The sequence below is a fragment of the Stigmatopora argus genome, chromosome 6, assembly GCF_051989625.1.
Source record: "Stigmatopora argus isolate UIUO_Sarg chromosome 6, RoL_Sarg_1.0, whole genome shotgun sequence".
In the NCBI taxonomy this organism is placed as follows: domain Eukaryota; kingdom Metazoa; phylum Chordata; class Actinopteri; order Syngnathiformes; family Syngnathidae; genus Stigmatopora; species Stigmatopora argus.
The window spans coordinates 16989564-17016818 of NC_135392.1; the positions used below are offsets into that span (position 1 = coordinate 16989564).

Sequence of the window (27255 nt, forward strand, 5' to 3'; positions counted from 1 at the left end):
GAAGCAGGAGGGGGAATCAAGTAAATAACAATGACCAGAATGAATTAACAAAATCAAACCTGACGGGCAGACAAGGTACATAGAACATGACGTGGTAACTTTGCATCTAGTAAACTAAGTTGACAATCTGACAAAGACTAACAAACACACAGGATTTAAATAGACAGACAAGGGTTGATTAAAAAGTTCACACAGCAGGTTACAAGAGGAAGGGAAGCCCGGAGGGTCACAAGAGGCAAAAAGCAAACAAGCCAAAAACTCCAACTAAGCCTAACAGTGAGCTGAGTAAAACAGCAAATGACCACTTGAACCTACAACAGTGAAGCAGGATGAACTACGTCATCCTATTGCTGAGACACATCTCATCATAATGGACTCAATGGACGTTGTGCTCACCCACCTCGATACTGCTTTTATTTTTGATTGTTGCACAAGAATGCCGCGACCTATTATTTTAAAGAGAAGGGCGAGACTATAACACCAGTGAAAATTGCTATACTCCTGTCAATGGGAATGTCACGTGTAAGAGCCACTTTTCAAGCCTCCCAAAGCCCGGGAAACCTCAAGAGAGCGCATTTATGGAATGGCCCATTCTACATACATAATGAATGGGTTTCCGTACAGCAAGCTACGTACTGCTATCACTCATCTGGGCTGTATCTCCAGTGCACACTAGTCAGCGTTGGCACTATTTATCACATAAGTGCCGCTGGCACTGCTAAAAAAAAGTGCATCTCCATTTTGTTTTACAAAAAGTGTATGCACAGTGAGTGCGTAGGTGTAGTAGAGTTGATAGATTATGCTGGTTTCAGCAAAAACTGGGTGAACCCAAAAAATGGATTTTCTGAAGTGCATATTGGCAGACATGAGCAACTAGCATGGTTGCAAAACAGTCACTTTGAGAAAGTAAACGCTGCCATTTTAGCAACTATAGTGTATTCAGGATCAAATGAAAAGTATCTCAGCTGAGATGTTTTGACAGTCAGTCAATAAGAAAACTCCAGAGCAGATTTCAAGAATATATTCATACTGAGGAAAGCCATCTAAAGTAAGTAAAAAATGAAAATTCCATGAGCCACAGAATGGTGCAGTGGTTCTTTCCACTGACTTCAACGTGTGCAGTGTGTGGGATCGAGTCACCAGGGCCCAAGCAGGAGACCCAGGTAAAGGGAACGAGGAAGATGGGGACAAGAGAATGATAGGAAGTCACTGCGGGACTAAAAGAAACACAGAATCCCCATACCAAACCCACCACCCCCACAGCAGACACCAATTCAAATGAGAAGGAGGCCCCACCCTTGGAGCTACACCGTAAGAAATTCGGGCCCACCTGGTATTATGGTTGCCAGGTTGCCGGATAACGCTTAACCTAATACTGTGATAAGACCACGTGGGAAAGGGAGGTTAGTGCAGTATATGGGTTAAAAAATGAGAGCCTGGGGACAACAATGGGGAATTGCCCCCCTGTCAACTGACCACGCCTCACCCCCTCCATTTCAAAATAGCCAAATGAAGTGTTGTCACTGAACCTTATCAATACATCCGTTACACCAGTACGCCGATGTCAACGTCAATTCCAAAACATATATTTGGTATGGTTTGCACTCCCCTGAAAATGCACTGAGATGTTGTTCATTTGTTAGACTCACGCTGTGTAACATCTTCATTTTATATTTCGATGTCTAACTCTAGTTAAGTTAGACTATGTCTACCCTTAATACAAATTCAATAGTATGTCTAAAAAGAGACAAGTTGCATTTAAAACTACACATGACACACCCACGCACACACACTCACACACGCACATGCACACACAAGCACACACGCACATGCACACACAAGCACACAGACACTTGTACGCACACACACACAGACACTTGTACGCACACACACACAGACACTTGTACGCACACACATGCACACAGCCACATGCACACACACTAGCAATGGTCGGCAGACAAATTAAAAACGTTTACCCTAATCGGCACATACCAACACATTCGACCTCTTTCTGCTGCAACAGCCCAAAGACATAAAATAGCAAAAGCTGCGGCGCCCTACTAGCTCTTGAGGGTATGACGTGAGTCAATGTGATGAATTCAGACAGGCACGCCACACACTCGCCAGTGGTCCTTTGTCTTTGCTGTGGGCTTGGTAATTTAGTGTCTGAAAACACTCACTGAAGTCTATATGTTCATGCTACATTTTTATGGAGTCTTTTCCTGGCTCGAAAATAGCCAATAGCAAAGGTTGCAAAAGTATTCACACACTGGAATCAAGTAAAAGTCAACAAAAAATAATTGATTGACATACATTACTTTTTCAGTGTTAAAATAGTATTTATACAGAGAAAGAGAAATAAACTAATTTATCCCACGTTTTGCTGTTTAACACATAGCAACCATTGACTTGATGTTTAGAGCATAGTATATATTCATGCATTATTTATTCATGTGGTTAAAACAGTGTAGGTAAACTAAAATGTCAGGTTGGCAGTGACCATCTATTTGCATCTAAACCCCCAATAGAAGCCAAACCGCCCAAACATGTAGATGCATATGAATTTTAAACGTGTGTGCATGTGCATGTCAAGCCAAGATTCTTAATTGAAGTCTCACACATTCATTTTTCCACTAACAGGAATGACACCAATTAGATGCTCGTTACAGTCCAGTGGTTTCATCCCTTAAAAATTGTTCCTACTGCTCTGTGTCATAATCTCCACCTCACTGAGTGCAGCAAAAATGCATTATTTGGGCATTACATTTCTACATCCTTGAGTATTATGAGCTAATTAAGCTATAATTAGATTATCAGTTATGGTTGCAGTGGGTTCAATATCAATATTACATGATGCAATTTTTTCAAAACAATTACTATAGTTGACCAAAATGGATACTGCAGAAAAATGGCAAATATGTATTTATTTTGTCATAATCTCAAAACAACAAGTTCACTGGAAATGTTTCATTTGCTTAAAAAAAAGTCTAATTATAGTACTTAAAGTTACAAAATCAGAACAGGAGCAGAAATGAATATCAAATAACAACTTGCTGAGGTGGAACATATAGTATGCATGCAGTCAGTTTTATTAATTACCCTAATTTAGATATTAGCTTGATTTAAATATATATTATTAGATCTTTATAAGGAACAGGTCTGCCTCAATTATGTAACTGGTCAAAATCTAATCACCCTACATATATGTATGAATATACTATAGAAATGACAGAGTAAATATATATACATAAAATACAAATATTAATCCCCCAATGCATATGGGGAATGCTATTTAAAGGCTTACGGTTATACATTAAGACCAAAACTGAATAAAACTGACACAGTAAGTAATGCAGACTGCTTCTTTAACTCATGTTGCTGTCATTTTTTTACCCTAACATGAAAAGTCCATCTGCATGCCCCAGAAGTCCGTGTCAAGTAGTAAACCTCAAACAGATGACATTTAAACCGACACTTAAAGATCTGCTGCCTTCTCCTGTCCGGCCTCTCACTGAACTACCTGAAGAAATTGCTCATACTTTGCATTATATAAAGAGCTGTAGGATGTACTTTCACCCATTGCGACCATATTCTTTTGCATGACAATTTATCCACCATAATGCGAAGGAATTTCACAGAGGTAGCAATTTCCCATAATTTTTATTATTATTATTATTTGTAATTTTGTATCTATTGGAGGTTTCAATGCAATGTGCAATGAAATGTCAACATATTGTTTTTTTCATAAGAAAACGTGCACTCAAACCTTTTTACATTAAAAACAATGTGCAAAGGCAGAATTTTATTATTGATTCCTTTTTATTTCATTCATTCATTATTTGTACCGCTTAACTTTGCAAGAGTTGCTGGAGCCTATCCCAGCTGACTTCATGCAAAAGGTGGACTACACCTTTCAATTTATCAAATGAAATTTCGCCACCTGATATAAAGGTTAATTCGCCTGACTTCGGTATGCAGAGGCGCGGGCTTGAATCCCGCTAGTGGCGGTATGATTGTTACGTTTTTGAAAGGGGAGGAAACCAGAGTACCCAGAGAAAACCCACGCAGGCCTGGGGAGAACTCCACACAGATGGACCGACTTTGATTTGAACCCAGGACCCCAGAGCTGTGAGGTCGACACGCTAACCACTCAGCCGCCGGACCGCCCCAAATTAGACACAAAGAGAAAAAAAATTAAACTGTGAGTGTCAAAGAGCCACACCTTACGTCAGAAAACGGCATAAAAAATCTAAATCGCCAAATATTTTTTAAATATATTTTATTATTTGTTTTTATTGGACCCTGAGAAATTTGAGTGTGTTTTAATAAAGAATACAAATAAGAAAAACATGAAACAAGGCAAAGAGCCACTGGATATGCAAAATATGATAAGAAGCAAAGAGCCTCATTCATTTTGGCCGGGAAACGCATGCGGCTTGAGGGCATAGTGCCTTTCGCCCGAAGTCGGCTGCTCCACCAACCCCAGCAACCCTTACGAGAAAGTGCGGTATGGAAGATGAATGAATTAATGAAGTGGAATTTCCTTTTTGAGGATGTGTAATTTAGGAAAAGTCATATGTACAACATTTAGATAAATACTATGTAATGATTTTGATCCTCGTGTGTGACCAAGAAATTAACATTCATTCATTTTCTGAAATGCTTTATTTCCTGACAAGGGTCACCGGGGGTTCTAATTTAGAGTGTCCAACCAGCCTACCATGCATGTCTTTGGAATGTGGGAGGAAACCAGAGGACCCGGAGAAAACCCACACAGGCACAGGGAGAACATGCAAACTCCACAGAAGTGGACTGAGCTGGCTTTGAATCCAGGACCCCAGAACTGTGAGGCAGACGTGCTAACCACATCTCTTTCGAAATTGTTTAAAAAGTGAATTTAGTGAATGCCAATTGTCATGTTTTGTTAGTGTTTTGGGGGTTGGGTGTGTTTTTCCTTGTGTGTCCTGTCCGCGTGATTGAGTGTCACCTTTTTGTCTCTCCTTCCCTTGTGTTATCAAAGTGTTTTGTGATTGTCATCAACCTCTGCCTGTGTATTTAAACACTGTGTCTTCGTATGTTGGTCATGCGATTATTTTCTGTGGGTTGTTATGTTGCCTTTTGTCGGTGTCTGTCTCCTTGTCTGTGTGTTTCCCTGTTCAGCTTGTTTCTTAGTTTGTTCCCCAGTTTTTGGTTTGTAAGGTTTATTACGTTAGCATTTTTTAAGCCTTTCATCATGTGTGTAACAGCACTTCTTTTGTTGCCTCTCCTTCCTGCATTTGGGTCCCACCCCGTTCCGCAACCGAGGCGATCATAACATTGATAAACGGTATTTTATGTGATTCTTTAATGAACTAATTGGATTCAGGTAGCGTTCTGCAAAACTATTAGATTCTTTTCATTAAGATTTACAATTTTTTATATCCCTGCATTCCATGTCTGCTGCTTTTTAGTACAAAAGTAACAACTCTTTCTATTGTAGAATTAAAGTACAAAACTTGAATGAAATCCCTCTCTCGCCCTTGTTCGTGTGCATGCGTGAGCTGCCTGCTTAATTGCCAGTCGCAGTTCTAAAACAATGAAACAATATGTGTGTGTGCTATTTGGGAAAGAAAAAAGGTCCCTTTGATGCATACTGAGGGTTTTCAAACTTGAAAAAAGTCAGCCAGAGTAAAAAAAACAAAAAAAAAACAAAAAAGCTTCTAATTAATTCAATAAACTGAATTCTCAACGACGGCCAAGTGGGCAACTGGTTAACGGGTCGATGGTTTGATTCCAGGTCGGTCCTCACTGTGTGAAGGGAGTTTGCATGTTCTCCCCGGACTTGCTTGGACTTTATCCGGGTACTTTGGTTTCCTCCCACATCCCAAAAAACATGCATGATAAGCTGGTTGAACACTCTAGATTGGCCAAGGTGTTGGTGTGAACGTGAATGTTTGTCCATGTCCTTGTGCCCTGCGATTGACTAGCCCCCACCTGGTTCCCATGTTTGCTGGGATAGGCTCCAAACCCCCCCGTAACCCTTGTGAGGATTAGCGGTTCGTAAATGAATGAAAGAACGAATTATCAACTATATATTTATGGGAGAGACTTTAGACTTGACCTTGAAATACCACCTAGTCCACATTTCACAGAGCCCACTGCATATGTCTCCACTGTGGTCTGCCTACTCGCAGACTGTTGATGGGCATGCATAAAACTTATGAGCTCATGTTTTTTCTAATTAGATTTATTCATTACTTAGGGGTGAGAGGCTAAGACTCAATCAGCAAAATGACAAAAATATAGAGATTGAATGGGCTTGAATGGTTGTTTGTCTCCATGTGCCCTGCTGACTGGGATAGTCTCCAGTGACCCTTGTGAGGATAAGCGGCATGGAAAAATACATGAATAAATATACATATATGGGCCAAATATACATAAAAAGGCCTATGGTACAATGTGGCTGCAGTTTATTTAATTCCGTACTATACACAAACCGAAAATATAATAAAAAAGCATAATATTGTATTATAAACAATGTTTTTTATTTCTGTTTGGTGCATGCTAAATTGCAGGCCTAGATCCGGCTGGACTTTGACGGAGCAGAAAATAAAACCTACTCCATATTTTTGGTAGGAGAAGATGGATCTAGAGCGGAAACGCAACAAAGCTGAGTTGATATGGAGCAACTTGTAATGGATAAAAATGGCAACATATTTGCTGCAGAGGTCGGATCGCAGCTGACCGGAGTGCAGTCGTACTAGATGGGATTTGGGGAAAATGTACATCTCTTAGGGTTATGTCGTTCATGGAAAAAGGTAACTGTTTACTATATATTCTAATACCTTAAGATACAAGCTTAATACGTTCTGTAACCAAGCTCGTATGTCAATTTACTTGTCTTAAATCATTTTTTTCCTATAGAAATGAACTACCTAAATACAAATTAATTCGTTCCCACCCTCTAAAAAACACCAAAAACAGGATATAACGGTTGAAAAACATTTTTATTGGTTCTAATTCAACATCTACTCACATAGTAACAAATAACTATCTAGTGGTTATGATGTCCTATACTAAAATGTGACATTATTCAGTAAGAAGAGAGAGAGAGAGAGAGAGAGAGAGAGAGAGAGAGAGAGAGAGAGAGAGAGAGAGAGAGAGAGAGAGAGAGAGAGAGAGAGAGAGAGAGAGAGAGAGAGAGAGAGAGAGAGAGAGAGAGAGAGAGAGAGAGAGAAAGAGAGAGAAAGAAAGAGAGAGAGAAGTGAATTCACTTCTTTGAAAGTCACCTCTACTCATTCATATAAAGCTACACATTTATGGCAAAATTACATCACATTCCTGGTTTTGCTATTGCGATGGCCTAGACGCCACACAGAGGCAAGTTCTTTAACTTCATCCATTTGAAAACAGACAAGAAAAATATTCTGGAGTCCGACAAAAAAGAAACGATGTGCCCCCCACCCACTGTCATCAATAGGTTAGCAGTCTATTTACTGCTTATGCCGAAACTGATATCGTGAGGATTCGCTTCACTTGTGAGTTTCAATGTGATGTGTTAATTAGGGAGCAGAGATATGCTACTCTCTGTTGCGCACAACGTGTTATCGGTCCATGTGCAAACATGACAGTTTTGGGAAGGGAGATACATAAAAGGGTGGAGATGACAGATTTAACAAGCACGTGGTAGGAAATTAAACACCTCTGTCAACACGTCTCTGAGTTCCACTTTGTTTTTCTCCAAAGGAAGTTGAAACTTTATGTGCAAAAACAAGTGCAGAAATGTGATATTAAGAGGAACCATGGAGAAAAATAATTAATGCTTGATGGTTTAGTGGTTCACTTCTCTGAGTTCGGCAAACTATTTGTGCTTTAGTGCTGTAGCTCTAATTGGTAACATGGTGTTTGCGATGCTTCATCACTTACATATGCATCTGTTTATTCTTGAACAGTCATATTTTTACTAACCAACCACACCACATCTTCATTTCCCATCACACACCTATTCTTCATTGAAACCCTGCTGTTTTAAAAAAATGATGAGGTAAATTGTATAAATTGATATTTCAGCCAGTTGTATTATTTGGTTTTGTGTAATGAAACATTTTGCACTTTTGTGTATTGTGAAGGACACAAAGGTTGTTGTCTTTTGTTTTTGTTATTGTTCCATAAAACACCAAGTACGCTGCTTATCTATCTCACCCAATTTATAATGAAGTCACACCTGTCAACCTCGCCCAATTGCTCCCCTTATTAATGATTGCAATTCCCCTTATTAAGCGATAATAAACCGTACAAACACAACATGGCACATATTTACTCACATGGGGCACACTAAAATTTTCCCCAAAGTGGACAGGGTGCCCAATCAGTGGGTGTGCCGTTTGTATGCACTAAATTCAAGATTGTGTAGATGTCACTGTATGACGCTGACAGCTTAAGTGTCTAGGTACATTGCTTGCTGACACGCACAGTGTCCGAGATGATCTGGATTAGAGACGAAATGGGTAAAACGAGAACAGTCTTACTTTTTATAAAATATTTTTTTCCCGTACAAAAGTTGTTGTATGACGTACACTATTTGAAATGATCAAAAAAATTATAAAATAGAGGAAAAGCTTGTTGCCTACAATTGAATTAGCATGTTTATTTTAACCCACGATGCAGGTTTTTTTTAAATTTTGGGATGGGAGGAGTACCTGAAGAAAACCAAATAGGGCACGGAAAGAACATGCAAACCCTCCACAGAAAACCCGGATCTCTGATTTTGAAAACATGACCCCTTAAATTTGAGAGTAATGTGCTCCTAATCAGCCGTTAACTGTGCTTTGAGATGATTAATAATGAGATATTTTGTTGTTGTTGTTGTAATAATACTAATCATAAAGTTCATGATAATCATTATTGTTATCATTATGATAGTATGATTATTATTCCTACTTGTAGATATGTATTTAATCACATATTCATTCATCTTCCAAAACGCGCATCCTTGTCAGGGTTGCAAGGGTTGCCGAAGCCTATCCCAGCTGACTTCGGGCAAAAGGCAGACTACAGCCTAGAGTTTAGGCTGTATAGTCTGCCTTTTGCCCTAAGTAAAATAGATTAAGATGGAGACAAAGACAGAGACAGGGATGGGGACGGGGACGGAGACGGAGCTGGAGAAAGAGAAAATAAAGTTGGGGGTACCCAACTCTGGTCCTCGAGGGCCCCTATAATAATGGGACATAGGCCCTGTCGTCATCATCAACAACAAAAGCCTAATTATCATCACACCCAGAAACTGTTTTCCATATCTCCCTCCTTTACCACACCTGAATCAACTGATCAACTCATCAGTTAGCTGTCCAGAAGCTTGATAACAATCCTCATTATTTTATTCAGGTGGGTTGGTGGAGAATGATAGTGTGGCTAGGGGCCCTAGAGGCACCACTGCCCTAGACTGGTCACCAGTCAGACGTAGGGCACACGGTACTCGGACGTTTCGTCGAAAGACGTTTGGTCCCCGGACGTTTGGTCGACCGGACGTTTGGTCGACCGGACGTTTGGTAGAACGGACGTTTGGTAGAACGGACGTTTGGTCGCTGAGTTGTTACTGTTGAAACCAGCTCTCAAAATTATTATCATGAGAGAGAGAGTGAGTTTAATATCTAAATATCTTTTTTTATTACATTTTAATATGTCTTAATACATTCCTTATTACTTTACTTTGTACTTTATACTTTTTACTTTAATATTTTTACAACTTTCTTTGTTCTGTTAGCCTGGCTTCGTTCTGCTACTTCTTTTTTGGAACCATTCAGCCATGCCTACGCTGTCATACCCATGGGACTAGCAGTGAACAATAGACAGCAGAGAGTGCAACACCTCAATTCCGCTGGATATCCGGAGCTGGACAAAAGTGCCGGGAGAAGAAGCGACGCTTCAGACCAACCATTCCAACTATTATTATGGGGAAAGTGAGATCCCTCCCCGATAAGATGGAAGAGCTGTCGGCGCTTACCAGGCCGGATACGGAGTCGAGGAGTTGTACTCTGCTGCTGTTGATTCTTCAGCTCCAGACTACTGAGGGACTGTGCCGATAAGCTTGGAAGAGTGACTCTGCATATTTTCAACCTCGGTCACAGTCTGCAGAAGTTCCCCATCTTGTGGAAGACTTCCTGTGTGGTTCCAGTTTTATCCAACTCTACAACGTCTTTTCTAGTATCTGTATCCGTTTTTGCTACTGCAACCAAGATGGCGCCGCTCAAGTGACAGCCGGTAGCACTAGCTCGGTCCGCTTTTGCTCGTTTTGTGTTTTTGCTACTTTTCTGTCTTTTTTTATTGCATTTTGGTAATTAGTTTTTTTTACCTAGGTCTACAATGTCTTGTGTGTCTTGTGTCTGTCTTGCTACTGCAACCAAGAAATTTCCCGAATTCGGGATGAAATAAAGTTCTAACCTAACCTAATATCAAAATATGAACAGTAAACTCTGTCATAATTTGACAGCGAGCGAACCCGGCGACCAAACGTCCGTTCTACCAAACGTCCGGGGACAAAACGTCCGGGGACCAAACGTCTTTCGACTAAACGTCCGGTCACGAGAGCACACAGAGAGACAAACAACCAACCTTCAACATTCACAATACCGCCACCGTTCACAATACCACCACCGGCGAAAATTGAGCCCGTTCCTTTCTACACTGAAGTCAGGCAATTGACCAGGCGCCTTTTAATCGTACAGTAGTGATCAACAGTAGTTGAAATTTCTCGGTACAGCTATATGTGCCCATATCTTGCGCCTCCAATTTAAAAGGCAAAAAATCCTCTTGGTTGTGAAAAATCAGGCATTCAACGATAAGAGGCATGACTAACAAGTCACCACCACCTACGAAAAGCGTATCCCTTATTTACCATCACATAGACAGAATACAAGCAACAACAACAACAAAACAGAAGGGAGGCAATTATAGGAAGCGACGTGACAGGTGGGTGAAACTCCAACTCTCCTTTACCCTGCAGAAGAGCCGCAATGTAAAAAATTGATATGCAGCATAATGATACCGTAGGTGCGGCCCACATGCGTTATGAGAGGCTGAAAGAAAATAATATTTAAAGCCTAGCGTCAATATTGAAAAAGGAAACATTGAAGTGTATCCAATGATGAGAGCTCCATCTGTTTTTTTGAGCATATAATTCTTTGCCCAAAACACTAATGCATATAGGAGAGGCCATAAAACAGGTGAAGATAAAAGAAAACAAAAGGCCCTTGTTTACAGAATACCCCAAAGGAGGAAGCAAGACGCTTCCTTATCAGAAGAATGCACATCTGGAAATATAATTCTTTGCTTTGTTTTGTATGTATTTATCCCACTTCTGTCAGTATGTTGTTCAAAAATCAGGCCAAAAGAGTTTTTCAAGTAGATATTGGGTATATTTATTTAATCATACATTCATTCATCTTTCAAAATGCGCATCCTTGTCAGGGTTGCAAGGGTTGCCGGAGCCTATCCCAGCTGACTTTGGGCAAAAGGCCGACTACAGCCTAGAGCACATGTGTCAAAGTGGCGGCCCGGGGGCCAAATCTGGCCCGCCGCATCATTTTGTGTGGCCCGGGAAAGTAAATCATGAGTGCCGACTTTCTCTTTTAGGATCAAACTAAAATGAAGAGTATAAATGTATATTACATTTCCTGATTTTCCCCCTTTTAAATCAATCATTGTAATTTTTTTAATCATTTTTTTCTGTGTTTTTAGTTCAAAAATCATTTTGTAAAATCTAAAAATATATATAAAAAGGCTAAAATAAACATTTTTTTGGATCTATAAAAAACTGAATATTCAGGGCTTTTAATCCAGTTCTTTTAATCCATTTATTTAAAAAAAATCTAAATATTATATCTAAAATGGTCCAGCCCACGTGAAATCAAGTTGACGTTAAAGCGGCCCGCGAACCAACCCGAGTCTGACACCCATGGCCTAGAGTAACTCAAAGATTCAGAACTCACTTGTTCTCAGCCCATGTTTTCACTACTTCCAAACGTATTTCACGTAATTCGCAGAAAATAATCGAAATGACTTTACAGCATCTTTAAAATTTAAATAATGGAAAGATGAACGCAATGTCTTCCAAGGCCGTTAAAGATCTCAAATGTGTCAGAGGATTAGTTCTTTCTCAAATGCACGCAGATTTAACTTTTTTCACCCTATCTATGAATAACCTCATTCCTATATAACCTTTACCAAATTGATTATAGCCCGGAGTTCAAAATATTAAGCCAGTGGTTAGAAATGTATGATTTGCTGCAAAATGTTTAACTGTAGAATTTTTGTCGCATTTCTAAATACTCAGTCCTAAGCGGCATTGGTCCTTTGTGAAAGTAAACATTGGCTATTTGCATGAGATTTGAATTGATGACTAATAGAACTAGAATAAATACAGATAAGATTTCAATTCCATTCTACACCAGATGGTCATGAATGCTTACTTTGTGTGGCGTTAAGGAAAACAAAAGAAGATGAATTATGGGAGAATCTTTGTCAGGCTTATGAGAGACTGACTCATCTTCCATGAGCTTTCTTCTTCACATCTTGGTGGATTCTTCACGGCTTGCCAAACTCCCAGATGGCCAGATCAGAAATGTCTCCCAAGATTAAAAGGGTGGACCTTTGCACTGCGAAACTTTGCAGCTTTTGTAACATCATATATAAACCTTCAAGTCTCACAAAAAGTTTGGGATATTCCATTTTGGGGGAAAAATGAATTCTACCCAAAACTTTTAAAGGAACACTATGTAAGATGGGCGACCCGGTGGAGCGAGTGGTTTGCGTGTCGGCCTCACTGCTCTGGGGTCCTGGGTTCAAGTCTAGGTCGGTCCACCTTTGTGGAGTTTGCATGTTCTCCCCGGGCCTGCGTAGGTTTTCTCCAAGTACTCCGGTTTCCTCCCACATCCCCAAAACATGCATAATAGGCTGATTTGACACTCTAAATTGCCCCTAGGTATGGGTGTGAGTGTGCATGGTTGTCTCCTTGTGGCCTGCGATTGGCTGGCCACCGATTCAGGGTGTGCTTCGCCTCTGGCCCGGAGACAGCTGGGATTGGCTCCAGCACCCCCCAAGACCCTAATGAGGATAAAAGTGGTTCAGAAAATGAGATGAGATGAGACTGTTCTTTTGTCTGACAAGTCACCAAATAAAAGGAAAGACGATTGATAGAGTGCCATTGGCTTTCAGCTATAACACTGAGTTGTTAAGATGGTCTTCTTGAGAGACCCTCAAGAATATGCTCAACATTTAACATCAATTCTGTTATTGGTCCAAGAAAAGACTGAACATATTAAATTACAGAGGTGTCACAGGTTTGTTCAAAGAATCAACACATCCTCCTCTCATACATCTCTCTGTGTGGAGGTGCTGGCAATTACAGAGCAAAAATATGTTTTTATACTCCCACAGAGAGAGGCAAAGGAACTATATACAAATAGATCTCAATATAAGGAGCCATCCAACTCACTTTGCTTTATAGCAAAGCACTAAAAGCTGAGTAGAGGCTACACACAAGCTTAAATGCAAACAGATGTATAAAAGAACCATTATTTAATCTGAATCTGAAATAGTTTGAACATGTTCAAATCTACAGAATGCAGGTGTAGTAATCAAGGTCTTGTATGATTTGTAACTTGTGTGGCATACGTGTCAATTGTCATATTATCAAATGGTAACAAGCCAGCAAGAAAAATAAACTAAGAAAATGGTGTTGTGGCTTTTGTTTATTTATCAACGCTGTCAATCAAGATGTTAATGTTTTTGTTAACAAAATAGTAAATTAACAGTACATTATAACTAGTACATGAGAGAAACTTTCAGGCTACTTCAAAGAGAATGAGAAAGGTAATTCACTGTATCTGTAATATGTGAACGTGCACCAGCTCACGTGCAACTACATTTCCAGAACAACAATATGTAGTTAGTTAAATATTTTGCCCATATTCACATAATCGAGCTGTCAAAAGTTGACTAATGTCAACGAGGCACACAAATCTACATCCTGTATAAAACACATTGGCAAATACCACAGATTGCTTAATATGCGTAAACACATCTGCATATCCATGAACTCGCTTCATCACCAACGCTTTAGGAGTTATTTCAATTATTAATGTTTTCCTGTGCATGCAGGGTGAGTTTACTACAACACACAAGAACATAACGACTGTCTCCCAATAAAGAATTCAGCATGTAAGTATACAGTAGTACCTTGAGATACGAGTGTAATGCGTTCCAGGACGTATCTAAAATCAAAATTTCCCATAGAAATGAACTAAATACAAATTCATCCGTTTCCACCCTCTGAAAAAACACCAAAAACGGGATATTAGAGTGGAAAAACATCTTTTTATTGGTTCTAATTCACCACCTACTCACAGTAACAGATTCCTATCTAGACGTTATGATCCTCAATACTAAAATGTGACATTATTCACAGACGGTAGCGTGGAGTGCGTGGACGAGAGAGCGAGAGGGAGAGAGAGACTAACCACTTGCGCCATTAGGCTGCCCGCAGTACTTACTGTACAGACTAATGTGGGAAGGAAGAACCACATGGGCTGCTTTTCACCCATTTACATCTAGAACAGTAGAACAGCTATATGTATGTAATCTTTTTTTTTTCTTTCAAATATGTTTGTTTTTAATACATGCATTCAATGTATGTAGTGTTTTGTGTTTAAAGTGTTTGGAAGGGGTCATAATATTTGTAACTTTTATACGTATTCATTTATTCATTTTCTGAAGCGCTTATTCTCATTAGGGTCACGGGGTTGCTGGAACCTCTCAGCCGACTTCGGGCACGAGCCACGAATACCATGAATTGAGGGCCAGTCAATCGCAGGGTGCACGGGAAGACGACAACCATTCACGCTCACATTCATACCTAGGAGCATTTTAGAGTGTTAAACCAGCCTACCATGCATGTTTTTGGAATGTGGGAGGAAACCAGAGTTCCCGGAGAAAACCCACGCAAGCTCGAGGTGAACATGCAAACTCCACATAGGAGGACCGACCTGGAATCGACCCCAGGACCTCTTAACTGTGAGGCTGACGTGCAAACCACTTATCCGCCCTAACTTTTATATGATATATTGCACTGCTATATCAATTCAAGCTGAAATGAATTTGCGTGTTTACCTGGATGGAAACATCACTGTAGGATCCTCCGATGACTCCTGAAATTGCCAGCGGGACCTCATTCTGGATGGGTCGAGAACCATCTGGACAGATGAAGCCTGGGTCATGCACCTTGGTGAGGGATGCCCTGACGAAATCCAACGACTGCTCCAGGGCATAGGTGTCTTTTGAGCACGTGTCAAGTATGTGCGCCCCCAGGTGGAGTCCAGGAAGAATGCGGTCACTGGAGTTAATCTCGTCGAGCGCTAGGAGCATGGCCTCCAGTCTTTGGATCCCTCTCTCTGCGTTGATTTTACCACAGTCCTCTGTACCTTCGCCCTTGTGGTGCACCGGGAAAAGGCCCCCAATCACCAGGTCGCCATCTATGAGGATCTCGCGCTTGGCAGCTGTAGGATGTCTGGACATGCTGGGCAGGCTCCCCGGTAAGAGTAACTCCAGCAACAAGATCTGGAGGGGCCAGTAGGATTTTGCAGGAATAACTGAAGATCTGACACGGAGTATGATATTCAGCATGGTGAGAGCAGGATGTTCAGTTCAGTGTAACAAAGGGAATGGAGGCAGTTGTTTACAGAAAGTTTGACGCTGGAAACTGCATGTTGGGAACTTCCTATAAATGGGATGAAAAAACAAAATGCTCAATTATGTAATCCCACAAGTAACCAAGCAGATAAAACTGAATTTAGACCTTTGATTTTCTGCACATTTTTGACAATACACACGATATTAACACTTATATACCATTCACAGGGCAAAACGTTCCACAAATGGCGCAGCAGGTTTTGGTTTCTGTTCCAACCGATCCAACACAAACAGTTTAACTAATGAAGTTTCTGCTGAAAAAGGAAGCACCCGACTGTAAACCACTGATTGCACTTCTAAGATAACAGATTGGTGAAAAGGTGTCCTTTTGATGGGTTGGAGCTAAAACCTGCACCCACTGTGGAATTTTGTGCAATAGATTGCCCACCCCAGGACTCTAACTCCTAAAAATTGTGTTTCTAAAGGATGGGAAGATTCTGTGCTCCTGGTGGTAGCTTTTGCGCTCATGTTAGGATTTTGGAATCCTCTTAGGAAATGACGAAAGCAACAGCATTATGAAACCTCTGGCCAAAATGATAGAATCAGGAAACGATGCGCACAGGACATGACAAGAGGACATGGAAACACGTGTACACAAGACAATCCGACCTGGACAGACAAATACACTGGGTTTAAATACACAGACATGGGTTGATGAGACAATCAGAAACACCTGTGTTACACAAGAGGCAGCGTTCAACTTGTGGGCTTGAATTTTTGTCTATTATAAATTAATTAAATTCTGCAGTAAATAATGCATTAAAAACTAGACGTGCATTTACTGTGGTTTAGTAGAAACTGTTCCTGTCTTTGTCACTTTCATTTATATTTATATGCATTTGTTTGTGACCTCCACCCCCTCCTGCAGTTCCCCGTCAACCTGGCTGAAAAGAACTTTGTCTGACTTCCTCGTTACCATAGTCCTTTCATCTGTAAAATAAACCAAAAAAGTGCAAAACACAGTTTTAATGCACTTGAATTCTTATGTTGCACGTCACCTTTCCAGAATTAGTAACCTGAAGTTTTGTATGTGAAGGGAGGCTTTTTCCCCAGGCAGCGCACTCAGTCATGTAGTTTCATTGTTGAGGCGGCCGGCGTTTTAGGTTTTTTTTTTAAGCAATTCAAGTGTTTTCATCGGAACAATGGCAAATGCATGTTGAGTACAGAACAATGGTCATTACATGTTGTGCAACAAATTGCTCCAACACGAGCACTGCGTAAATAAGCCTCGATAAATTCCTATTCCACAAAATGGATTGAGAACATCAAGTGGGATGGACCAGGTGAGTACTATTTGCTTTAATAAATTTTCATCCAGCCAAATGGTGAGAGCCGATTGGATTGAGAACATCAAGAAACTGGAGTAGAGCAGGTGAATAATATTAGTTTTTTGTTTTTTGCTGATTGAAGGGATGCAGAGATTGTTAATCCTTTGGGGTTCTAGTTAATGATAAATTGTTTTAAATTCATGACTTTAAGTTAGTTAGATGTGTTAATGTGCATGTATTTGTGTGCTAAAGTTAGCTTCCTCCTTAGTGTACTGTACCACTGCACTAATAGAACACATTTTTGCTTGTTATTCATTTTAATACATTGATTTCATTTCATTAATTCATTTTCTCAACTCTTTTATCTTGACAAGGGTCACGAAGCTTATCCCAGTTGACTTCGGGCACGAGATGGGGGACACCCTGAATTGGTGGCCAGCGAATCGCACGTCACAAGGAGACACACAACCGTTCACTCTCACACTCATACCTAGGGGCAATTCAGTGTCCAACGAGCCTGGCATGCATGTTTTTGGAATGTGGGAGGAAACGGGTGTTCCCAGAGAAAACTCATACAGTGTGCAAACTCCACACAGGTGGACAGACCTGGATTTGAACCCAGGACCCCAGAGTTGTGAGCCCGATGCGCTAACCACTCACCCGCTGGGTTGCCACTCATTTGAATACATTAATAAATAATTGTCTTATAATTTTCTTTCATTTTTCTCTATTTCTCACATCTTTCATACAAAAGTAGGACACTGATCATTTTTGAAGGGTCTAGTTCAGGCCAACTATCCGGTCTGTTTTCCATATCTCCCACCACCAACACACCTGAATCAAATAATCTGGATAGTTTTATTGAGGACCGTGGAATGAATGACAGAATTTACACATAAAGTACTGCTCTACTTACGAAAAAAGTTCTGGAACAAATTAATTTCGTAAGTAGAGTTATGACTGGAGTAGAATTTCTACGGAATCATATTCTTTGTGACTTACTCCCTCCTCTGACCCACTTTCAATTTTGTATACCCCCTCGTAACATGATAAAGTCAATTGGTCTCGACAACGTTTTTCCACTGGTTTCAACTATGCAGAGGTAAACCAAAAAATAAAAATATTCCTAATGCACAATTTCAACAGTTAGTCTTCATAATTGTTTTATGATTACCTTTTGACAATATTCAATCATTAAATTAGTGTGGAATTTAGAGAGATACTTTAAGGAGAGACCTCTTATATTGTCAACACCCACGCGTACTACTGCCCTGCACTGTGTGCCATATTGTGTGACAAAAAAACAGTCACCCTAGTTTGGCTTTGGCGCATCAGATTATGCTCCTGTTGAGGTGTTAATTTCCTTGGACAGCAAACAGAGATGTTTGCATTTGCGTCTGTTTTAAACTTCTGCACCTTTTATTCTAGTTTTTTGACTAATAGAAATGTTAAATGATATTCTTGTTGCCCTCCCCTTTCTGTGTAAGCAAGTTATTTTCTATCTAAGATCTTGGGGCATTTCTTGTCCATGTGGCATTATTACTGACCGCACATGTTTTGAGTGGTTTCCTGTCATCCTCCCTATTTGGGAGTCTTCCAAACAAGATTCTTTCTGAAAACTTTGTGTGCCTTTGTCCAAATGCTTCAATATATTTATTTCTGCCCCACAATCTTTACAGATTTGTTAAAAAAGTTTTTTAAAAAAGCAAAATAATCATAATTCTGGTCCAAATCAATGGCCCACAATTGAGGGAGTAGATTGCAGTGTAGCTTGCTGTTCAAATTGCTATTTCCAAAAAACTGAGGTTTTCTAAAATATCAGTTGGTGGACTCCATTATTTGATGTCAACCGTAATTGTGAAAGAGCAAATTTGTAGTGAGAGCCATTACTGCAATGGGCCAAACACACGGTGAAATGTAGCCACGACCAAGATTGTTCTACTGATACACCCAATACATCAATGCCAATTCATAGCATTTATTCATTCCTTCATTCATTTTCTGAACCGCTAAATCAGAGTAAAAGGTTGAAATTTTTTTGAATATTCAAATTGGTTAGCAAATATTGATAAGAATCCACTTGTTTTAAGAATTAAAAATTATAACTGTTTTAGGGTGATATTCCAGCCACTTTTATTGTAAATTCTCATGCATACCTGGTAAAATGGCATTGGCAGTTATGAAAACAATTGTAGACAAAGTTACTTTCGTGCCACTTTAATTTATAGTTTTTCCTACTATTGTGCAACAATGATGATCAGAGAAGCCTTGGATATATTACTTTTATCCTTTAAAATTGTATCAAATTAAAATAATACATATAAAAGCAGTATATTATTATGCACCACAACAACATCAATAAAAAAATGTCTTTATTATGCATTCTTGTAGCATTGTTTCATTTTACATGGGGAAAAAAGGAAATGTTTATTTCTTTTCTGAAGAAATATGACACATCTGTGCTGTACACATTCTGGGCACTTTCCAAGTGAAGAGGATTTTCCCATCTTACGAGGAAATGACACATAGATGGTGGTGCTTCTCAATGAAGGAGGGTTGCCATGGTAACATGCTGGGTTAAAAAATAATAAGTATGGGATGAATTGCAGGGAAGAGGGCAGTTTATGGTAATATGATAATGTATAAAGGCAAGTGTACTTTTAGACTTGTTGCTTGTTATGATAATAATGACAATCAAGGATTGCTTACTGAATAATAATAGCTAAGCCAAAAATGCTTATTCAGTCATATGTCATAGTGATGTTCAACTTGTTAGCATGTCCACACCTTTTCAACATTATAATATTTATATTTGGGTGATGACCTAAAATGTACTGTTAATTAGCATGACTCTGCCTAGTTAGTAGGCAGCTGCACCCCTAAAATATGTTCTAGGAATATTCTGTGACATTCCCAACAGGAAAACAACAGGAAGGTAAGAGTCTAATGAATGCTGCATTCCCCCCGCTCAAGATAAATATTACATCAGGTTGTGGGTGGCAGCCCGAGCAGCGCATTGATGAATGCACAGCTTCTTATCTAGCGAGGAGATTTACGAAGAGAGTGAAGACCTGATCTAAGTTGTGTCTGGGGGTGCAACACCGGGAGCAGAAACCGAGGTGTGGACTGCCATCGCCAAATACATTTGACCTAACCGAGTGAAGGTCAGAGTGCCAGTTGCATCCGACATGAAAAAATCAAATTGCTCTTTGACGCTGAAGCAGATGGCAGCTCTCTGGTTGCAAAGGCAAGGCCGCTGTGTGAATTAATCGCACCATAAGGAACAGCCAATTAGGCGAGCCTTTGGAAACTAGGCCAAATGGAGGTCTCTTAAAATCCTAAGAAGTGCAAATGCAATCTGACGCTATGACGACATGAAACGCACATGTTCAAAAAGCACATTTCAGATTTGAAAGACAACCGGGGGTTCTATCAGTCTTCAAGATGTCCCATCAGCCTTCAATCAGCTCATTAAAAGGATGCTGATATTGATGTAGAAGTGAGTATGTCTGGACTTCAAAAGATCAAATGTAAAGTGGCAGTCGAAGAGGATTGCCCAGTCATTAGAATAAAAGATACCTTGATGACACTATTCTACATTGTCTCGTCCAAATATAACTACGTACTAGTGTGTAAAGTGTGAGTCAGTGCAGACTTCCACTGAATGATGCTGTGATTGCCAAGTACAGTCACAGTGTGCGCGACAACGCATCAGTGCATGTAAAAATATGAAGCACATATACAAGGAACCACCTATTCTTGAGTCTTCCTGTGAACATCTGAGGCTCGCTAGCCATAACTTTTTGTGTACCTGCACTAAGTGTTCTCGACCATTATGACAACCATCTATTCACTCTTACGGTATCTTTGCACCAATTGACGATTTGTCCTAAAATTCAATCAATTGTACTATTAGACAAGCCTTATATTGGGAATCTTTACCTCATTCATTGCCAAAAACACATTCATCCAAGTATTCTGTGCCTAATATGTTCTGTTTGTTTGTTTTTTCCCACCAGCATTAGTGCAGATTATTTCATGCAGCTGCGACCATTATGATAACCATCTATTCACTCTTACTGTATCTTTGCACCAATTGACGATTTGTTCTAAAATTTAATCAATTGTACTATTAGACAAGCCTTATATTGGGAATCTTACCTCATTCATCTCCAAAAACACATTCATCCAAGTGTTCTGTGCCTAATGTGTTCTGTTTTTTTCCCACCAGCATTAGTGCAGACTATTTCATGCAGCTGTACTGTGAATCGAAAGCATTTGGACAATGTGTATGTGATAAAATCGCCAGCAGGCGGTAGTAAAGCAAGTTTTCAATTGGTTAGGTCTGTTCTTCCTTATCAGATTTTATATTCAGCCAGGAAATTGGATAGGTTGAAGAAAGTATTTGCATAAAGTTACCAGTGTGTGTGATGTTGTAGATTAAAAGAGGTGGGCATGTGTCGAAAATGTAATCTAAATGAGTACAACTGGGATGAGTATGACTATCAGTGACCTCGTCACACGACCGCTCGTCATACAAAATTTTCGTCTTATGACGGAAATTTCGATCGAATAATTCGCCCGTCATGCGATCAACATTTTGTGATGCGACCAAGCCAGGTGGCCATGGCACTGTCTTTTTTGCATATCTTTCGTGTATAACAATATTTACGAGCACCGAATGAGTTATTCAGACCAGGAAACGCACAACGCGCATGCGCGGGGAAAAGAGGGCTTTCTGGGTAATGAAGTATACTCGTGCACACAACGCCGACAGGCAATGGCACTCTTTCTCAGAATAAAGCTTTACCCACAACCAATACGTGGGTAAGCTCAGCTGCTGCATTTCCTGTTATTTTTATCTAATACGAGAAGTATTATATTACTTCTCGTTCGCTGCTCATAAGAACATCAGGGGCACTGGCTCGCAACTCCCCGCAATAGCATCCACGGTAGCAACTCTATCATAGGCACCGTTCGAGGGGATGCGAACACAGATGCTACAAGCTAAAAGGGAGCCGCTAGCCAGCGCCCCCAAAGCTCCCATGAGCAGCGGAGCGATCGCTGATAAGACTGCTGCTCGTTGGCTGCTCATAAGAACATCAGGGGCACTGGCTCGCAACTCCCCGCAATAGCATCCACGGTAGCAACTCTATCATAGGTGCCATTCGAGGGGATGCGAACACAGATGCTACAAGCTAAAAGGAAGCCGCTAGCCAGCGCCCTCGAAGCTCCCATGAGCAGCGGAGCGATCGCTGATAAAAGACTGCTGCTCGTTGGCAAGTGGTCGTGCGTTATCCGATTGTGAGGACATTTGTGTGCATCATTTTCGGAATATTTTTAAGGGAATAGTACAGCAGCAAACAGCCCATCGATAGCGAACGTGAGGAGTGCGTTGTGTGGAGAAAAAAAAAAAACGATAATTCTGGTTTTCCATCCACAAAAGCCTGTTACCTTACTTTTAAGAGTAAAAACTAAAACTCATAAAATGAACCCATTTTCTATTGCAGATTAGTAAAGAATTGAAAAAGAGAGATTCAGCATTTCCCCCCTATTGTCTGTTCTTTCATTTGTTGATTTAGTGCATGTACATTATAATAAAAGGAGACTTTCTCTGGGCCTTAAAAGATAAACCCAAGCCCTTTAAAATGGGTTCCAAGTTAGGGGTTTCTTAAAAAAGACGGGATTTAATAAATTAACTCTGCCTCAAAGGACCGCCTCGTTGTGTAGAGGCTAACTCGCCTGACTTCGGTGTGGGCAGGCGCGGGCTCAACTCCCGCTGTGGCGGTATGATTGTGAATGCAGATAGTCCTTTGTCTCTCTGTGTGCCCTACGGCTGACAGGCGACCAGTCTAAGGTGTAGTCTGCCTTTTGCCCAAAATCAGCTGGTTAGGCTCAGCAACTCCCACAACCCTTTGGAGGATGCGCAGTATCGAAGATGAATGAATGAACTCTAACTCCCTTTTAAACGTTAGAAGTGTGGTTTGACTGCTTGCCAGCAAATCAAAATAATTACTACTCACATCTAGTCACACACATGGATAATGTAGAATCAAAAATAATGGTAACACAGACACATAGTTTGAAATACTGAATAATTCAAAGAGAAAACATAGGTATAAAAAATACAGTTGTTAAATCAATATACTTCTTTGACAGTGTCAAAACTCGGAATTATTATTCTTGTAAAGGCATAATTTGACCCAGGTCTCCTTTTTTTTTAAATTATTAGAAGTTGCTCATATATCTGTTGTAGAAGGATGATGTAGAAAAAAATGGTCAATTATAGTGATCTTTTTTTATTGTAATGTGAATATTCAGTATATAATAAAAAACTAAAGCATTTATGCTATATGATTAGATTTATGTAGCCTAATCTGAAGCAGATATTGGTAGAGTCCTCCAATGTGCAAGAACTGACATTTAATTTATTGCGCTGTAGGAATTAGTGTAATAAAAGCCAGAATGTGGCACTCATCCCATGGTATGTAGTAAAATATAGCTGCCATATGTTTTATTCCTGAAAAGATCATTTTTGGAGAGATTCAGTGCCGAATATTGTACTCAAAATCAATTAATCAAGAAAAGAATATTCCAAAACGACCTTTTTTTTCATTATTATCATTATTATTATTATTATTTCTCATTAAATATAGCTGTCCTGTGTTGATAAGTACACAAGAACAAACTACTTGTAATTTCCTTCATCATCATCTCCAATGCCGCCCAGATGCTCTTGACAGTTGATGAGTTTGGGCAGGTATTTGAGTGCACAAAAATTGATTTAGTATAACCATGCAAGTTGTTTGTTTCCAACATTCATTTTCCACTCTAAATAAACACACTGAGTATGGAGCAGAAAGTGACAGTGACAGGTCTAGATGCCTGTCATCCATCATTGTCATCATGCACGCTTTCACATCTGTTAGACACTAGTTTAGGTACAGTTCACTTGCACCATCTGTTGAGATTTTGCCACAGTTGTAAGAAACTGCCAGTAGAATAACATACATTACAAATTAATCATTAATTTTTATCACTTGAGAACATCATATACTCAGATGTGGTTTGCCTTTGAATCCGAAGAGGAAACACAAAAGTCGTTGCAGAAAGTACGAACAGTGAAGCACACCATGTCTCCTCACGCAAACAGCAATTCGAAGTGGCGTCAGATTTGATCTTTTTTTCTTCTGCCTTTTTTTCTTTCTTCTACATTTGGTATACCCAAAAAGGTGGTCAACATGTTTTTTAACCTATTAATTGATTTATCTATTTATTATATATACAGCACTCACCAATTTACAAAATCCGTTGTAATCAATTCTTGGATGTTTGGTTACAATTACAAAAAGATTACAAAAGATCCAAACTGGGGATACAATGTGGAATTTTCTGACAATAAAGGAATTGTTTGAAATCTATCTCATTCCTTATTGACTTGAATTCAATAAATTCAGGAGGACCGTGCAGGAGAAAAAGAATATTAAAAGGTAAAAAATAATTTCTATTAATATATGAAGCAATATGTTTCACCTGAAATGTTATCGGTTTGCTGTTCTCCTTGTTGTCCATGAACGCACCGGCAGAAGCTTCATGAGACCAGCATCGAGCAGGTATTGCACTCTTTTTGCCAGGTTGTTGCTGGGATCTGTCCTTGGTGCTGAAGTATGTGCTCACACTGTTAAAACTCCTCCGTGCCTCCCAACTTGCCCGGCGTCGAACTGTCGGAACAGCCAGGTCCAGACGAACGCAGAAAAAGATGCCCTTCAGAGGAAAAAAATCGAACTGGACGTGCGACTAAAGTGCCGTTTTAACAACTATTTCAGGAGCTTTTTCGTTGGCTAGTGGTCAGAAGAACTTCAAACAAGAGGGAGTGGAAGAATCGCGCTTGCGGTGCAACACGGACGCGTCTCTGCTGCTTCAATGAGCGCAACGCGACCACGCTGCGCGCCCCCGCCAGTTAGTAGCCCCCAAACGAGACGCACTCACGACACCTCGGCGAGCAGAAACAATGACAATTATGAATAGAGTTCAATTAGAATAGAAAATACCCCAGCCTTTTGTTTCCACGCGTATTTGAACAAATGTTCAGGAGGGCTGACGAATCCAAGTTTAGTTCTACAATAGGAGACCCTTAGATAACGGACTGCAAACCTCGTTGAAACCAAAACACACTCGAGTTGAGAGTGTGAAGGTTATTGCGTTATTCATCTATTTTATGATTATTCTATCCAGTTATCTGTTTGTAGGCAGCAGCAGCTGCTTTGATTCTCTTTCCTTGTGTAACAGAAAATTAGAGTGAAAGTTCAATTTCGTGCCATGGGATGGCAACCAGTTCATGGTAGGTCTCGCCTTTTGCCCATAGTCACCTGAAAAGGTTCCAGCACCCCTGCGACCCTGGGGAGGATAAGAGCATGATGCCTGAATGAAGGAGACTGACTAGCTGCTCTCATCCATCATATGAGGACATCTACAGCACCTGCATGATCTGCGGCCACCAAGTAGTCAAATTTCTTCCCTTAGGCAGAGATTTTAGGACAATACAGCAGAATTAACATTCTTAACCCTTTATGGGGCAAATAGCAAGTTGTGGTCATAAAAAAAATAATTAATTCACTCATTCATTTTCTGAACCACTGCTCGAGTAAGGTTCCTCCTTATTATATTTTACTACGGCACGAATAGAACATTGTTTTTGCATACTTGTTATTCATATTTGCTCTCTCTGTCTCTCTCTCTCTCCCTCTCCTCTCCTTTATATGCATGAATACATAATATTTATGCTATATTACGAATAAAGTTAGGTATTCATTAATAAAAAAATATGTATTTAATTATTTCGAAAATGATTGAAAACAAGGATACACTCTTGATGTCCCCAATTTTTATTATTATTATTATTACTATTATTGTTATTATGATTATTATCATTATTATTATATTATTATTACTATTATTGTTATTATGATTATTATCATTATTATTATATTATTATTGTTGTTATTATGATTATTATCATTATTATTATATTATTATTATTACTATTATTATTATCTTTATTTTTATTATTTCATAGTATTACATTGCCTGCTTTTGACGGCAATCAACGACATTTCAACTGGAATGGCTAGCCTTGATTCATCATATTTACCATTGATGGCCCAGAAAATCCAATTGAATGACTCTTGCCAACCATAATAGTCAAAATGGATTGGCTGTTTGGTGCTGTCATGGAAGCAAACGTGTTAGATGAGCCCCCCACAAAGGGTTAAGCACAGTTTACAGAGCCATTCATTTCGTTTTTAAAAAAAAGAAAATTCTCACATTCATCTCTAGAGAATGTACGCAGAGAAAATCCATGAAAGCACAGGAAGAATATATAAATATTTGAACCCTCAGATCAGGTAAATGCGTAACCAATACCCCACCTGGCTACACAGGGTTAGGAAAAACCTAGAAATACATCTTAGAAAAAGCTGGCATTGGAGCTACTGATTAAAATACAATGGGAAATCACTCTTACCGTAGGACACTGACAACTTTCTTGTGTCACCTAAAAAATTACAGTGGTACCTCTACTTACAAAATTAATTGGTTAGAAAGCAGTACTTTATATGTAAATTCTCTAATTCATTCCACAGTCCTCAAAACAACTACCAAATGAACCCTTTAAAAATGAACAGTGTCCAAATTTCACATGATAGATGTGAGAAACCCACAAAAATGAGAGAAAATTATTTATTAATGTATTCAAATTAATAACATCTAGGAAAAAACATTTTTATGTTACCACTTATTCATGTTGACTCCTTATTAATGAGGTTGACCACTTATTATGTTGACTACTCATTTATTACTTATTTATTATTTAATTTATTGATTGATTATGTATTCAGTGTTATTTATTGATTATTTCTCAGTTTGTTTGTTGTTCTTGTTTGTGCACTTCCCTGCTTATTTATTTTGATGACTACTTATTTATTACTTTTTTAATGATTATTTATTTGTTTGTTTAATGTTGTTATTTGTCCTCTTTGTGGTGAAGCTCGAAATCTCATTATACATGTTTAATGACAATTGTGCATTCAATTCAATTCAAATGTATAAGAAAGAAGCTAACATTCGCATACGAACAGATGCACATGAACACACAGCTAAACAGCTTCAAATTATGATTTCAAAACAACTTAGCATTTAATAGAATACCAAAGAACCCCATCTTGTCGTTCAATACAGAGAGGCTATTCCAAGGAGTCGTTGCTTT

General features: G+C 39.4%; 1 protein-coding gene across 2 annotated transcripts in view; it reads right to left on the bottom strand.

Annotated features, from left to right (window-relative positions):
• The window catches only part of grm2b (glutamate receptor, metabotropic 2b), a 41013-nt gene extending 16099 nt beyond the window's left edge, over positions 1–24914 (bottom strand). The window contains exons 1-2 of one of the 2 annotated variants that reach the window (XM_077602723.1): positions 24525–24914; positions 15145–15751 (exon numbers count right to left, since the gene is read on the bottom strand). In XM_077602723.1, coding sequence (XP_077458849.1) covers positions 15145–15657 — 513 coding nt within the window. In that variant the 5' untranslated portion in view covers positions 15658–15751; positions 24525–24914. Of the gene's footprint in view, positions 1–1992; positions 2013–15144; positions 15752–24524 lie in introns of those variants that run through there. The other variant, XM_077602725.1, reaches the window with a different exon arrangement.
• Between the last annotated feature and the right edge of the window lie 2341 nt (positions 24915–27255).